Below are 17,011 nucleotides of genomic sequence, written 5' to 3' on the forward strand. Positions count from 1 at the left end.
ATCTTATTAGTTAAAAAAAAAATTATTATTATTATGTGTTACTAAGACATTCTAGAGCTTATAATGTGGATACTTCTCAATCAAGATGCAAGAAAGAGAACGGGAAGAAGACTCTACAGATCGGCGTGTACTTACAATTTAATCAGACACTACGGGTCGAGGTCAACTCGGGGTGACTTGGGGAAAGCCAAATACGCTTTGAGAATAGATAGGAGACATCATAATCTCTGAGGTGTTGCCCATTTATATTTTGAGCTTAATTGAACCTGACCCGTATCACAGAAGCGATGAAAACCATTTTAAGTTTGTTACCTGCTTACAACCTGTTTCTTTGTGTCATAATACAGCTGAACATGGATCTGTGTGACAGTCACTTAATTAGTATGATTCCTGTTCGGATCTTTTCTAAAACGTGGTAGTCCCTGTCGAGACTGAAATTTGATCCCGTGTACTTTATTTCTAAGTTTTATTCCACTTAAGTCGTTTTATGACTTTATATCTGGTTACTTGGTCTTGATCGTCTCATTTAACTCTTTAAAGGATGTTTTAAAACTTAATTGCAAATTGTTCAAATTATAGGGGTTTGTTTTGTAAAGTTTAATATCGGCGAAGTTATGGGATAGGCGAAGTTATCCATAACTTCGCCTGTATAACTCTGACCCTATATAAAGAAATTTTTGGTCAAACTCATTATTATTTTCTAAAACCAGCGAACTTAACTTCCAGTAACCTAGGCGAAGTTATATCTCGAATCACATCTTGTCGTTTTTCTCAGTTTCTAATCCGATTTAAAGGTGCGTAGTGTCATCGTATCTTATAATCCCGGACAATGGTGTTTATCGAGGTCGTTTTGCTCCGTTTTGTGACGCCGTACATTCGAAACCCTTAACACCTGCTTATCACACTTATTTTCACGTGGTCGTAATCATATTGATCGTCTAGATCTCCATAATATCATGTGTTTATGAGTCCACATTTAACAAATTATCCAATTTCATCTCGTTTGGCCGTCTATACTGTTGCCGCTTCAGATTCAAGCGAAGTTACAGTTTAGGCGAAGTTATCCTTAACTTCGCCTAAGATTTAACTTCGCCTGATATTTAATTATTTAACCGTATATGAGGCGAAGTTGTGGTTAGGCGAAGTTATCATTAACTTCGCCTGGTCCTTTTTTATTAAACATTTATAAGGCGAAGTTCATGTTAAGGCGAAGTTATTACCAACTTCGCCCCACCCCTAACTTCGCCTATACAGAATACATCATAACTTCGCTCATGGTAATAGGCGAACTTGTGATTTGCTTCGACGTTTCTCTAACTTAGACTGTTTGTGTTGCAGAAATGGCAGCTGTAGCTGGAGCAGGTGGTGCAGGTGGTGACGAAGGAGGAGATAACAATCGGCAGTTTTTCCCGGGGCATAACATGTACATTACTCTGGACCCGGATGCGAGCGGTGTTGATGATTTCCGCGAAATCATCACGTTTCTTATCCGCTCGCGTATCTTCCACGCTATTACTACAACACTGCCTATCTCTTTGCCAAACATAGAAGATTTCTGGCAGACAGTGGAATATGACTGTCGTGTCGAGCCCCCGGTTATGCGTGCAACGGTTAACAATCAAATAGTGCAGTTCTCATCTGAGCAGATCAGGGTGGCTTTGCAGTTAGGGGATGAAACGAGAGATGATCCTACAGACTTCGTGGCTCCATTCAGAGATGGTGCTTTTCTGAGAATGGGATATTCTGGTCCATTGGGAGATACTCAAAGACGAAAGGGATTCTTGTTAGACCAATGGCTATTTCTTATGCACGTGATGATCGTGTGTATGTCAGGGAGAAAGGCTGGTACAGATGGAATGGGTGCGACCATGCAGTCGGCAATGACATCACTGACTTACAATAAGCGTTATAGCTTTAGTCAGATGGTGTTCTACGAGATAGACCGTCAAAGACGAGCGGTGGCGCGTGAGAGATTTCTGATGTATCCAAGATTCCTTCAAATGATCTTGAATCACGTTGCTCCCACGTTACCTCAGCGCCGCCCGATTAGATATGTGGAGAGTGTGAGCAAGAGGATCTTCGCTCAGTGCAGATCATCAAGTGCAAGAAGTAAACCTGAGCTCCGTCCTCGACATACTCCATTATTTGGGTATTTGATCAATCCAGAGTATGTTGCAGCTCGTGGGGACGAGTTTCGGGATCCGGCACCACAACAGGCTGGAGCACCTCAACCACTACCTGAGGTACAACAAGCTTTACCTGCTGCTCCTGTTGTGGCACCGGAGGAAGATGTAGACCTTGAAGCTGCGTTTGGCGGTCAAGGATTTTTTAATATGGATCGTGTTGACCCTGAGGAAGAGGTACAGGTCTCGGTAGCCCGGTTTACTAGTGTGAATGTTGCTATGGCAGCTACGACGGAGGCTGATTCTGTTTCTTCAGATGATGATGTGGCTGAAGCTAGACGGATTTTAGTTACACAAGAAAGGATTCATGGGAAGAGGAAGAGAGACAATGATGACAGTGATTCGGACTTTGAGGAAATTTACATCAGTTGGTCTGTAGATCGAGAAGGGAAAGGGCAGGTGCAGGTTCGGGAGCTGGTGAGAGCTCAAGGGTGGTTCGTTTCACTCCACCCGCACTGTCTGGTATGACTATAGTCCCTACACCATTGCCAGTTACAGGGCCAAGCGCCCCGGATGTTCCCGTGGTGACTACCTCATCTTCGTTTGGCATACCACCCACTACATTCCAGCTCTCGGCTCCGGAGATTGTGTCCTTGCCACCTTCAACTCTTACTCCAACGGAGGTCGTAGCAAGGTTTATTGAGTCGACAGTTGTTGCCACTGCAGGGTTGTCGGTTACGATACCACCTGCGGTTACGGTTCAACCTGTTTCTGAGGTGCCGGTTACATTGGGAATCCCTCCTCCGTACGCTCAAGACGTATCATATATGAGGTTTGATTTCGATGCAACCCTATCTGACTCGGAAAGAATAGCAGCGCTTGAAAGGGTCGTGGCAGAACAATCAAGAGTAAATCTTATCCAGACCCATGCTATTCAGCGCCTCGTTGCGGAGAATCAGATTCAGTCGTCCCTCCTGATCGAGCATGGTAAAATAATTGATGCCTTGAAACAGTTCTTGGCATCTCAGGGGGAGACGAGCTGTAAGGGTGACGAGCTGAGGACTAAGAAGCGTAATGATCGAGACGATGATCCCAATGCATCGAAAGGTGCAGGTGGAGAGTTGCCAAGAACTGAACAAGCTCTTGGGACTTCCACATCTCAGGGGGAGTCAACGAGTGCAGCTGGCGGTTCAGGTGATGATGTGGTAGTTGTGGATGCTGAGGAGGTGTTGGATGATGTTATAGGTGATGAGGATGTGTTACCATTGGAGGAGATAGAGAAGATAGGGGCTGAGATCGTGATTGATAGTGAAGTCGAAGAGGGAGAAATTGTGGAGGAGAATGTTGAGCATGAAATTCCAGAGGTTGAAAAGTCAGATTTGGATCAAGATACGGGATGTGATGAGACAGAATGGGAGGAGCAGCCAAGATGGAAAGAAGGCTACGCTCAGTGGTTCGTAAAGACTAAGAAACCGGCGGTCCCTACTATGTTCAAGAAAAGTTACAACATCAGGGGTTATGCTGAATCGAAAAAGGGGATTATATGCTGGTTATATGATGAGCAGTTGAGGCTTTTTGTGATTAAACGGTATGATGGGGTTCAGTATTTCAAGAGGTTGTTGAGATCGTTGAATACGTTGCCTGAGTGTGAAGTGAAGGACTTAGCCAGGTTGGGGTTGATAAACAGGAGTGATGATAACATGGATAGGGTCATTGGGAAGATAGTCTGGAAGGAAAGCATAAAGGAGAAAAAGTTCGAGCTGTTGAAACCACAGAAAGGAAAGCTCGTTGAAGACAAAGATAGAGGAATGAGAGCAGATGGCAAGCCTTGGATGATAATAAAGAATAAGCCGATCCGGTGTATAAAAGAAGTGCCGATGAAACAAATGCCCAAGGATGTGCTCAAAGATCTGAAATGGTGGTTCGTTGATTGTGAAACAGCTGAAGCAGTAATGGAGGATGAAGATGAAGAAGAACTGATGAGAGTATATGATCCTATGCGTTTAGTGAATTTGTCTCAAGCTGATCTACAGGTGCTGAACGAGAAAAAGATATTTTACATTCCTGCTTGGAAAGAATAAGCAAAGAAATATCAAAGAGTAGTTTCAGTTTGTGTACGAGAAGGCGTTCATGCTTAAAGATGAAAGATACAAGATTTTTGAGATTACAAGACACGTGATTGAAGATAGAGATATGAAGCTACTGCCAAGGGGGAGTCTGTTAGTACATGATGTCAGTAGTTCAGTATATAGTGTCTGTAATCGAGTTAGTATGTTTTGTATTTAGATTTAAGCGAAGTTGTCTCAAGTTCGCCTGATATGAGCGAACTTGTGGAACAAGCGAAGTTAGTAACAACTTCGCCTAAACATGTTAGACGAAGTTGTCGTATGTTATAAGTGTTTAGCTGCGGCTAGGTTTGTAGGAGAGTTGTTCATTCCGTGTAATCAGTGATCGGTGTATCACGTGTTATCAGTTGCAATACAACGTGTTCTTGGTGTATTGTAACGTGTGTTTGATTGTGTTTAACGTGTATCGTCTTCTACGCTCGTATCGTCTTACGTAGGGATTCCGCACCTACGTAGAACGAGATATTCCGTGTAGATCCGGCTGGGAACCTACACCTCCAGACTTTCCTTTCGCTTAAGAATATCTTTCAAGAACTTGGCATATTTCAGCATATGCAGGAGGACCTCGATAAACGGAAGATTAATCCTAAGCTGCCTAAACATATCTAAAAAGTTCCCGTACTCTCTACGAAATTTCTGATTCTTAGCACGGGATGGATACGGAAAACGAACATGATCTATAAGCGGTGAAGGCCTAACATGTCTCGGTTTCTTTTCCTCACTTCCTCTAACTATGGACTCACTGGTAGGTGCGGTATTTGCTGGGTCTAGCCTAGGTTACACCCTCCTAGGAGTCTCCATCACTCTCTCCTTATCAACTAACTCCTCACTCTCCTCTACCTCAATCTCTCTCTCCGGACCTAAAACCCTACCACTACGAGTAGAAATGGCATTTATTTGAGCGGCCGGATTCTGCTGAGTAGAACCTAAAAACTGACCTGGGGTCTCTCATCTAAACGTCGGGCTATATCACCTACGGTTCTCTGAATATCTAAGAGTGCGGACTGGTGATTCCTTAAAAGCAAATCATGATCGGCAATTTTTTTATGAGTGTCCTGATCTCTAACTAGGATTAGCTTCATCATCTCCTCTAACCTACCAATACCACTACTCAAGTCCTGCCCATTATTCCCACCTTGACTACTTTGATCCCCACTAAACGATTGATCCTGCCCCTGATTAAGATTTGAATTTGTTTGGAAATTAGGGGGTGTACCGGAAGAACGCCAATTAGAGTTATAATTACTATTCTTATAGTTGTTCCAGTTTGACTTATTATTACCATTAAATGCATTAGGAACCCTACTCTGCCCTCATATGAACTCTACTTGCTCCTGACTCATCAATGGACAATCTGAAGTCCCATGCCCTCCTCTACACAACACGCACTTATCTATCTTAGCCTTAAGGTTTTTAATCTCACTTGCTAGACTCTCTAAGGCAGCAGCCACACTAGTATCCAGATTAACCTGGTGCACACCTCGGACGGATGAGGGTGTACTAGTGACCGGATTTGAATTCCTGCTACGTGGCTTTTTAGCAAACTCGGACCGGGCAAAACTTTCAAATAACTCATTACACTTTACTACATTTTTCTTATCCATTAAGTTACCTTCAGCAGTAGTGTCGAAACAAGCCTGTGTCACATATGTCAGCCCATTATAGAACTTCTCGACCAGAGCCCACGGAGTAAGACCATGCTGTGAACAACGGGCCAGTAAACCCTGAAAACGCTCCCAAGCTTGACAGTACGGCTCGTCCGGCTCCATATGGAAAGAATGAATCTGATCACGGAGACGAGATGCTTTGGCAGGCGAGAAATATTTCTTCAAGAAAGTGGTACGCAACGCCTCCCAAGTAGAGAATGCTCCAGCAGGATGTGAATCGAGCCAAGTGGCGGCACGAACCGTGAGTGAAAACGGGAACAAATGGAGGAAAATGGCATCTTCATTAGCACCTTGCAAATTAAACGTCCTAAGCGCACGGGTGAGACGGTTGATGTGCGCTGGTGCATCCTCATCGTCACAGCCATGGAATAAGTTACTCTGGATGAGATTGGTTATGACATAAGAAGGAATCTGCCAGGAATTTGGGTTATCGATTACTAGGGTGATGATGGGCGAGTGATCTCCGGTGAAACCCTCGAAAGCTTGTTGGTAAACGGTTCGGTTGTCGGCCATTTGAATGTCGGGAATGGTTCCGGGGCTTGACGGTGGTGAACTGTGTGGTGATGACTTCAGTGGAGAATCTATGGTGATTGGTGAACTGACTTCTGACTTTAACGGAAGTGGCCCTTGCAAACGAAGATGTGGCATAAACCTGAAAAGCACACAAGACCAAATCAATAGACTATATTTAAAAACAAAAATAAAATCAAAATAAATAACATAAACTAAACTTAAAATTAAACTAAAATTAGTTAGACTCCTACGACTCAAAAGACAAAACAAAACAAGTAGCACGGATGTAGCAGATAAATCTAATCAAAGCTAATAACATAATCGTCAAGAGTCCCCGGCAACGGCGCCAAAAACTAGATGTGCTAAAAGTAGTTATATAAAAACACGCTAATCTAGACACTAAGTAATAAATTTTAAACTCTTAAACTTAACTAAACTACTAACCGGAAAGTGAACCGGTCGACTCTAGTATAGCTAAGTAAGTCCGAATATCGAACCCACGAGACTCTTTAAATTACGTTTACTAGCTAATTAGAGTCGACTACAAAACACGACTTATTATTTATATTTGCTTAAGGGGGTTTTTATTTAAAATACTAAATTAATACTATAATTAAAACTAATTAAGAAAACAAGTAAATTAAATGAAAACAAAGTTTGTTATGAAAATAAGATGATGATGAGAAAACTACCTACGCTAGACTCCACTAAATTTCGGTAATGAATTGACTCGGGAAAATATTTAGTTATGGACTGGGATCGTAAAATAGACACTTAAAAGAAAAACCAAATAAGACCCCTGACCCTTCTCAAGAGAAAACCTATGGATTTCTAACAAGTTTTAACGCACACCAGTATTAAAAATCAAGTTCGCTTACGATCACCCAATTGTTTACAATTTAGTTCCTTTATACGAAATCCTACCTTACAGCGCGGAAATCAAAGGCAGTTTAATATATCGAATTGATTCAATAGACAATAATTAAATAATCAAACCTAGACGGACTCCTTACGAAGAACTAAATCTAGCAAGATCTAATAATAAAGATCTATCGATAACCTAGCACCTTATAGCTATTTAGGTTAGCAGTACACTTAGGTTTATTTGATTAAATAGTATTATTCCTATGATCTTATTCGAAATCAATCACAAAATAATCAAAAACACAAAGTAATTGACCTAATAGCAACCTATCATAATGACAAACAATAATCAAGGCAACTATGGAATAATAACAATTAATCAAACAATCCTAAATATCCATACGCATCAATTTAATATAAGTAAACCTTTTACTAAACCATAAAAACCATAACACAAGTAAATCCCAAATAAAAAAAAACGTCAACAAAGGTTCATCATAAGCCTAGGAAATCTATAATGTTTAGTCTAGCATCTTAAAATCAAACAAAACAATAATAGACAAAATCATGATGAAAATAAATAAGAACAGAAGATTAAAGGCGATAAAACACGTTGTCTTCGTTCTTGAATGATAAGCACTTCGCCGGCTGATTCCTAGCCTTCAAACCCACCAAATATTGCAATCCTAAGCTCCAGGAAACTCTAAATTCGGCTCTGGTTCGCAGGGTATGCTCAGGATTAAGTTTAGGGGTGTTTAAATAGGTTTCCTGGGCCGAAAACTGATAAAAAACGAAGAAAATGCGCGAAACGGGGTGCTCGGTGCGCCGCACGGCGGGATTTGGCCTCCTGTTCGTGCGGCGCTCCGGATGAGGGGGGCTGACCGGTCTGGTTCAATTCTGATGCGATCCGGTTCAATTCTGATGCTCCGGTTCACCGGTTTGGCTTGTTTTAGCTCTTTTTTCGCCCTTTTTAACCATGAACAAGTCTCGAAACCTACATTATTCAAATATGTTAGTAATATAAAAATTCTAATAAAAACCAATCGGAAACTAATAAAATATTATATTAAATATACAAGGGAATTATATATATTTAGGATTATATCACTTCACATGCTATTACTCATTTTAAGATTTGTTGTTAATTAAACTTTAAATTAAATCATTCATTTAAATTTATTGTGACAATTTTTTGTACATTAAAAAAAATAAAAAAAATATTCACCATTTTCATTAATCAAACTCTAAAGTTCATCTCTTTTAGAAATGTTTTGTACATTTATGATCTTCTGATTTTACCTTTAAGATTAATTAATAATTTTTACTCTCTCACAAAGGTCTTTAAAATGTTTTGTAACTCACATGATGGATGAATTATGTGGACCATCTGATGATAAAAGTAATTATGGCCAGGAATATAATTATCCAGGTCCTCGAATGGAAATCATAGTACGTACAGTTGTGTCATAATCTAGAACTTAAAGTGGCTTTGAGAAACGGTATGAATGTTAAGATAATATGGACATGGTGAATGTGCCGCTGGTACATCCTATATATAAGTGTCCTTATCGGATTTTCATTTGGAGCGTTGCTCCAACTATTTGAAGTACCATGTTATAGTAAAATTTTAAATTTTATTTTACTTAACTTTAATTATTTATAACGTGATTTTGTTTTAGTGTTGTTTTTTTAATTTCGGGACGAAATTCTCAAAAGTAGGGGAGACTGTAACATCTCGGATTTTTCGTATTTGTATTCGTTTTTATTTTAACTTGATTCAGGAACTTAATTAGGATCTTTTGAAGTATTTAAAATTTATATTTATTAGTATTTAATTTTGTTAAACTTATTTTATATCCTCTTAATTTTTTAACTTGTCAAACAACCCTTAGAAACCTTTAAATCGCTTAAAATGGCTAAAAATAGCATTTACGGAAGTACGAGGACTAAGTTTGCCAAATCGTTCCTACTTTTGACTAAAGTAACGAAACTTAAGCTCCAAGAAATGTTATAATATATCCCAATTTGTTTTCTCGTTGACCAAGCTGGAATGAGTTAGTATACCTGATTTTTTCATTTATTGATCATTTCGTTTCCTAATCGAGTTGTTTTCCTAATAAATAAGTTTTAACCTTTAATATTTAATCAAGACATGTTCTAAATCCTAAAATATTATTGAAAACATCAGCCACCATATACTATTCTTGAAATCCCTCTTCCCATGTATCAAATTCATAAAGTTTGTTCAAGTTCTTTCATCTACGGTTTGACTTTAATATTCAAGACTATTTTGACCTCGATTATCTCTTGTTACATTGATCGTTTGGGTAATTTGTCTTCATGAAAAACATTGGTTTTTCTCTTACAAACAAAATCGCTCAATTAATTTTACTGATTGATGGAGTTTTGTCTATCAATTGCTTTCCGGCCTGTTTAAGGGCATAAAAGCCAATTTTAATGGTTTTTCAATTACTATATCTTCTGGTTGGAATTAGCTTTCAGACCAGAAGAATTTTATGTTTATTTTGGTATTTTTAGTGTACAAAAAAAAATCTGACTCCCGACTCGCCGTTTGGATTCATTCCAGCGCCTATTTTCTCGGTTTTGACTCTATTTTATTTTGTAAAAGTATCAGGTCTGTTTGTGTTAGATCACTCACCACGTTAACTTTGATCGTTTATTATTTCTCTCAGTTTATTTGCTTAATCGTCAAGGTGAGTAATCGCTCCCCTATTTTACATATTTTAAACCTTTTTGGGACCTTATTTGTACCCTATGATACTTTTATTTATCTTATTTACATCACTTGCAAATCTCAAATATTGTGTTGTTGATCAATTGAATGTTTTATGCTATTTGCTTACTTGTTTATTTTATCGCATTCAGAGAGATCCATCATAATCACATTATAGTATGATCATATGACTGTTATTGTAGCCATAGCTCGTGTTCGTGAGGAATGGTCAACCGACACCATTATTTGTATTTATTTTGTCTTAATAGACATCAATCGTGTTCGTGAGTCATGGCCAACGACACAAATTACTTGCTCTCATTTAATTGTTGATAATCATGATATTGATTTGCATATTTCATATATAATATATTTATTATCAAAATCTTGTAATTACTTACTAAATATGTGTTGGTTGATAAAAAATATATCTATTTTTACGCATATTGCAAGATATTTACCTTGAATGGTTGAAGTTATTGATGAACCTAGTTTATTTGGCTTTTAGGATATTAAAATAAACAAGAGTATTTGATTTTTTCGGTTATTTGTAAATTCATTTGAATATTGTGTACTTGATTTGAATTTAATAAATTACTTAGATATTGTCACTAATATTGTATGTTAGTGCCTTTTGTGTTGTGAACCAACAGTTTATGCCCCAGCATTCCACCATTGATTAGGGTGTGACAGTAAGTAAATATCACAATTTCCAACAAAATCTAGCAAGAGCGGAGCATATCCTCGAGAGTTTGAATCGTTTGCTTGGATTGATCATCGGTTTGAGGGTGATAAGCGTGCTTAGATCAATACGGGTACCCAAGTTGGTTTGTAATGAATTACAAAAGTGAGTGATGAACCGACCATCATGATCGGAGATAATGGGCAAAGGTGTTCCAATTTTGGATGTTTTCTGCCTTAATTGTTCACATAAACCTCGATTTGTTCTGATTCATGTGAAACTTATCTTTAATTCAGGTCTGATTTGATCCAATTCATACCGATCTAGATCTAGGGTTTTTAAACTTGCTTCATCACCATTTCTGATCTGAACCATTGATGGTACTGTTTCGTGGCTACCTAATTCGGTAGAAAAATGAGCTGTCAGTTTAGTGGTCGATATATCGGAAAAACGAGTGGGTAACAAGATTTGGCAGTGTTTTATGGTTGTCGGATTTGGTGGTTTGTGGTGGTGGTCACATAGTGGAAAGGTTGAAGACTGATTAGAGAGAAATGATAGATATTTATGATTATATATATAATATAAATTTTCTTTTTGGCTCAAACTTTAAGTTAATTACACAAATAGTACTTAAAAGAGTAAAAAGACGAGTCTATCTTCATGTACGTGGCCAATGATTGTATATTAACTAAAAAAATTAACGACTGTTCTTGAAAAGGATGTGACGTGCTAGGATATTTAGCATAAAGGATTTAACTAACAGAAGTCAAAGAATATCCAATAAAAAATTGTGTAAACATAAAGGACGAGTTTTGTTATTCTCAAAAATTTATAAATAAAATAAGTTCTTATTATAATCAAAATGTTTTTTTAATTATAAATCATGTTTTAATCAACACCTGTAGTGGTGACATTCATTATAGAGGTCTTGGATGTAAGTATAATAATTTTTTTGGATGGATAAAATGACAAGTTGTCTTCGCATTTTATCTCACCCAATAATGACTGAAAAGCCTTTGAAATGAAACTCATTTGGAATCTTAATCCTATTGGTTGTGGTCCGCGATGGGAGCCGCGAGAAGGGTGGCCCGAGCCACGTCAATAGAGTGCACTGCAAAAAAGTGGCACGATGGGGCTTCCATGAGCCGGTGTGAACCTGGTAGCGGCGGCTGAAGGCCTTTTGTGTGTGTGTGTGTGTGTGAAATTGGTGAAGAAGAAGAAGAAGAAGAAGAAGAAGAAGAAGAAGAAGAAGAAATAACATAGTGGAGAAGAGAGAATGGGTCCTGTGATTCGTCAAGGAGCCATTGGATCTTGCCCTATTGAGGTTGGCTTGTTTGGAAGAAGCATATTGCTACAGCTCAAGGAAAAAGAAGGTAACAACCAACAAGTGTAACTTAATTCTTGACCCAATTCTTACATGGGCTTTATTTTTAAACACAATTCATGGCCCATTTCTTGACCCAATTTATCAAGTTATTTTGTATTACTTGGCACAATTTTGTATTAGATGATTTAATAAATAAAAAAATTATTTATAAATTATTTTCTTTTATTAGAAAATTTATTTTTTTATTTTATATTGTTATTTCATATTTTCCAACACAAAAGAAAAGAAAAATCATAAAATTCGCTGAAGCCACCGTTTTCCTGAACCACAATAGGCTCAAGCGGCTTCAATGGTGGCTTCAGCAGTGTCTAGTCAATATTCAGTCAGCACTACATGGCACAATATTATTAGATGATTCAGATCCTGGCTTCAGCGACAACACATAGTCTAACTTCAACACTTTGTGCATTGTCGACAGACTACATCACAAAATTGCACTCATGTAGCTAACAATGACTAGAGTGCATAGAGCAAAATCTGGATCAAAATCTAACCTTTAATATATGCTAGTGATTTGTCAGTAATTACTAACGTTTAGCATCTTATACGACATTTATTCATTTTTAACCCAAAACCCGACCCGTTTTAAAATTTTGAAATAATTTGGATACACATTTATTAATGAAATTATTGAATTTCATGTCATTTATGAAATATGCTTATGATGTTACAAACTCGATCGCAAACTCTATTTTATGTATTTTATACGTAGATTTCATTTAATCAAATTTCAAAGGTGAAAACTAAAAAGTGTCAAAACCCAAAATTTATGTTTCTTCTGGCTGTCGCGTGTCGTGAAGGATCCTTCTCCCTACCTTCACGAAACATGAAAATATCAGGGATCAACCATGACCTATTTCGGTTGTGCGTTGCGAAACTTAGGGTCTAAGCCATTTGCGACTCGCGACACAAGCCTATTGTGGTGGAAAACAACTCGCCATCCGGTTAGTCTCACTTTTTGCTATTTTTTGGCCAAATTTCACGCCTTTTGACTTTCTTGGGCGTTTCTACATGTACCTATACCTTTTTCTAGCATTATGACATCAACAATCTAATCAACTTTGGTCAAAACGTTCAATTCCTTCATTATTTTAGCTTAAGACTTGCTTATAACTTGCTTGACCAATTAATCCGGTCAAATACTGTTATTAACGAAATTTTCATTAGAAATACATGCTCCAACTACTACAAACACTTTGTCATACTCAAACTCAATCTCAATTTCAACTTTGCTCTCCATTTTGGTAATTGGTATTCTAGCCATCTTTAACTTTCCAAAGTTAGCCCCTCCCTCAAGATCATCTTTCTTGTACCACCCCGGGTAATTTATCAATTTTTTTGCACATAATCTTGACTTGATCATAACCATGTTGTCAAACCCATTTGACAAAGGTGGCAGCGCTTCAATTTCATTTTCAACTCGTTAGAACGGTTTATGTTTGAGTTTTGGTTTTTCATTAAACAAACTAATTAAAAGATTACTTTTAAACATTTCAACATTCTTTTAACATCACAAACTTGTTGGAGACAAACCCGACTCAACCCTGGGTTCGTGTCCAACAAAACCGAACCACTCGCTCACCTACTTTTTTCTTTCTTTAAAAAATCGTTTCGTTATTCTAAAACGATCCGAACACATTAATCTTGACTAAAGCTTTTCATAACCAAACCTTTTATTTAAAACCCAAAACTTAAAAAACTAGAACTAAAATGACCAAAAATCATGAGTTATAGTATAAAAAATATTTTTCTTCAGAACCACCAAAACTCTTAAACTATAAACCAAACTCTCGATTTGTTTACTCGCTTTTACCTTTCAATCAAGCTCTATTAAACCTAGTTTATTTATATAATATTGGATCACACACTGAGCCAAACTTGACTGGTTGCTCGCTTAGCTCACTTTCATCCATCTCTTACGCTTACTTTACCAATGAGTTTACACCCCCATTTTTATCATTTTATTTAGGGGGTAGCATGTATACACTATTAATTTTACTTATGTTTTTGCCTCAGTTCTTCAAACTACAATTCAACGTCATGTATTTGTGTGGTTATTATATTCTTATTATGAATTCATATGATTATGTGACCATATCATAGCCTCAGTAGTCTCATATAGTATGATCATGCACTTACCTTAGTAACTTGGCATTACGTTAAAAAGAACGGGTCCTCATTATTTATTTTTCATATTGATTATGTTTGTGATGATCCTCATTTACATGAGAATTTTATTTTTCTCATATACATACGTGTTAAAACTTCTGTATTCTCTAAGCTTTAGTTCAACATATATCTACGTCTGCTCACAAAGCATGAAGAGTAATTGATTAAATTCGGAAACACTAATGATATTAGAAGTAATGCCTTATCGAGCATGTTATCTCATTTTTAAATTAGTTTATTCGGCGGCAGAAAATGCTAGTTCCAATATAGGTTTGAGTGAAACCAATTAAGTGGTTAGTTGTAACAACCCGAAAAGTAGGGCTAATTTTATATATATATATAAAAAGAAAACTTATAGTTAGATATATGAGTGAGATGTTGGTCGATTAGTCAAAGCCAACCGTAAGTCTATGGGCTTTGCCCGAATTGTTGAGATAACTAATGGGACTAGCCCAATAATTATGTAGAACCTGATAAAGATAGGTATAAGCTCAATAATAATACTATAATTTATAACATGGGCCCGGCCCCAATTAATCAAACGAAACCGAGACCTGATTAATCCAACTAAACCTGAACACGATAACTCCAAATTTACATAAGTTAATCCACCAATAATTTAATTTAACCGAGTATCCAAAATATATAATACGAATATCACCTGACCAGTTATATTATTGCATGGTCACCGAACCTAATCAAACGAGAACCGATTAACAAGACTAGTAAGATGCTAGATATTATACAAAATACCTTTAGCATATGCCAACCCATATTTATTTGCATGATAATTGATCATTTAAATTTTATAAACAATAAATAAAATCTCCTAGTATCTTGCAATATGTCAAATCTTTTTTCCCAGTCTCTTTCCCTTTTCCTGTGCGCATTCGGTCTTCCTTTTGCCCTATAGAAATGGTCTATAAGTATCAATCCATCTCCAATCACAGTTCATGCAATGTTGTCTCTCAATATTTTCTGCATTAAACTTTCCATAAAACTTGATTCTTGCTCTATCTTCATAGTTTCACAAAACTAGATTCTTTGGTTTACTCTTGGAGGCAATCGAACCAGCCACGAGTTACAAGAAACCGAGCACTCACTTTGTTCTAATCTCATTCGATTTTAAGCGTGTCTCCCAACTGTTCCTTATATTTTGATTACAAACAGCAGCCCTAATCTCTGTCTCTCTATGCTCGTGGATTCAGCCAAGGACAAGAAATCTGGCTTGAAGCTTCTGCTTTTTCTCATCGAGCTGTTCAGGAACCAGAGCTTGATCATTCTCATGAACCCAAACGTTTATCGGGTACTGCAGCCCGTATTCGTTTCTGTTTATATATCATTCTAAGATTGAAACCCCTGTTTTAAACCTGTGAATGAACTAGCAAAATACCTTTGACTAACCATGCTCAAAGCCAACACAAAACCTTAATCAAAACCGTATAAAAAATGAAATTACCAACATGTAACTCGAACAGTAACTATACTTTTGTCTGCATAAACGTTAACCGAAAACTCAAGTTTTTTTTTATTATTTTAAAACCAAATTAATGGCCCTTGAACTAAACCATTTAACTTTGTAAATATTTCCAGAATATGAGAGAATATAACCGGGTTGAAAACGTAAAAATCAGATTGATTGCAGCCCTTATAAACGCCACCAACTTGGAGTCCACGTTTAAGCAAAAAATAGCTTGAAAACTAATACATTTTACAACCATTAAATCTTTGGAACTTTATCACACATTTTCCAGGATCTAAGTATCATTTTTGTTTGTATAAAAGAATTTTGATGAAGCTGATATAGTAATATAAAAATCGCGCCTTAAAACAACCGGAAGCGACACTTAAGTGTCTCATTTGATCAAGAAATGAAGCCTATAGTAAGTACTATCATAATACCATTTTAGCAGTCCCACGTATAGTATTTTAATATCATATAACTTGACACGAACTTGTTTGATGCGAAAATATATATTTAAAACCGAATTATGTCCTTAATGGTCCAAAACCCGTAACCGCAACATTTATCAAAGCCCTAGTTGTTTTATGAACTAAGATAACATATTAAAACATATTTTATTATATTATAGCCTGTCATAAATGATTTAATGATCAAAACTAAGTTTATGTTGATTATATTACTAAAAGGGTATTTTTTTGAAGCTAAATTGAGCCCAAATCAAATAAGTTACAGAACAAAGACTTAAGAACAATATATAAAGAAAACTGATATGAACCTCTTAAAATTTCACAATGTGCAACCCTTAAAACCAAAGCCCAACTTGTAGACGTTCTGTAACTCGTTTAAGTGAAAACTAACTTGAAAACCAACCCGACATGCAACCTTATTAACTTCTGGATATTTAACAAATATTTCCAGAAGTTAAGTATACATATTTGAGGCCTTAAAATTGGTAAAAATCAGCCCCAAAAGTTAATAATAAACAGAATACTAAAAATCAACCAAACCAGCATTGTGGTGACACGTTCGATAAGAATAAGGCGTGCAACCAAAGTTGTAATATGATATCTTTTTGCAGCCATAAATGTAATATTTAAATGATATATAACCTGAGTCGTAACCATTTTACATGAATCATTGCTTTTAAAATCGAACTAGAACCCAAACAGGCAAAAATCGGCTCGTTAGCGAAACTGTAGCTATTAACAATCTTTCAAAACCCATGAAATGCCAAAACAACATATTTTAATTTATTATAACATGTCCTAAACTTTTTATATG

The 17,011-nt window shown here is 36.9% G+C and overlaps 1 protein-coding gene across 1 annotated transcript in view; it reads right to left on the minus strand.

Moving 5' to 3' along the window:
• The window catches only part of LOC143603144 (uncharacterized), a 43,566-nt gene extending 32,482 nt beyond the window's left edge, over positions 1-11,084 (minus strand). The window contains exons 1-3 of the mRNA XM_077080039.1: positions 11,029-11,084; positions 5,758-6,568; positions 5,188-5,424 (exon numbers count right to left, since the gene is read on the minus strand). Of these exons, the coding sequence (XP_076936154.1) occupies positions 5,188-5,424; positions 5,758-6,568; positions 11,029-11,084 (1,104 nt within the window). The remainder of the gene's footprint in view (positions 1-5,187; positions 5,425-5,757; positions 6,569-11,028) is intronic.
• Between the last annotated feature and the right edge of the window lie 5,927 nt (positions 11,085-17,011).

The sequence above is a fragment of the Bidens hawaiensis genome, unplaced genomic scaffold (assembly GCF_021521415.1).
Source record: "Bidens hawaiensis isolate Kalapana, Puna unplaced genomic scaffold, B.hawaiensis_p1.1 tig00060881_1, whole genome shotgun sequence".
Lineage (NCBI taxonomy): Eukaryota > Viridiplantae > Streptophyta > Magnoliopsida > Asterales > Asteraceae > Bidens > Bidens hawaiensis.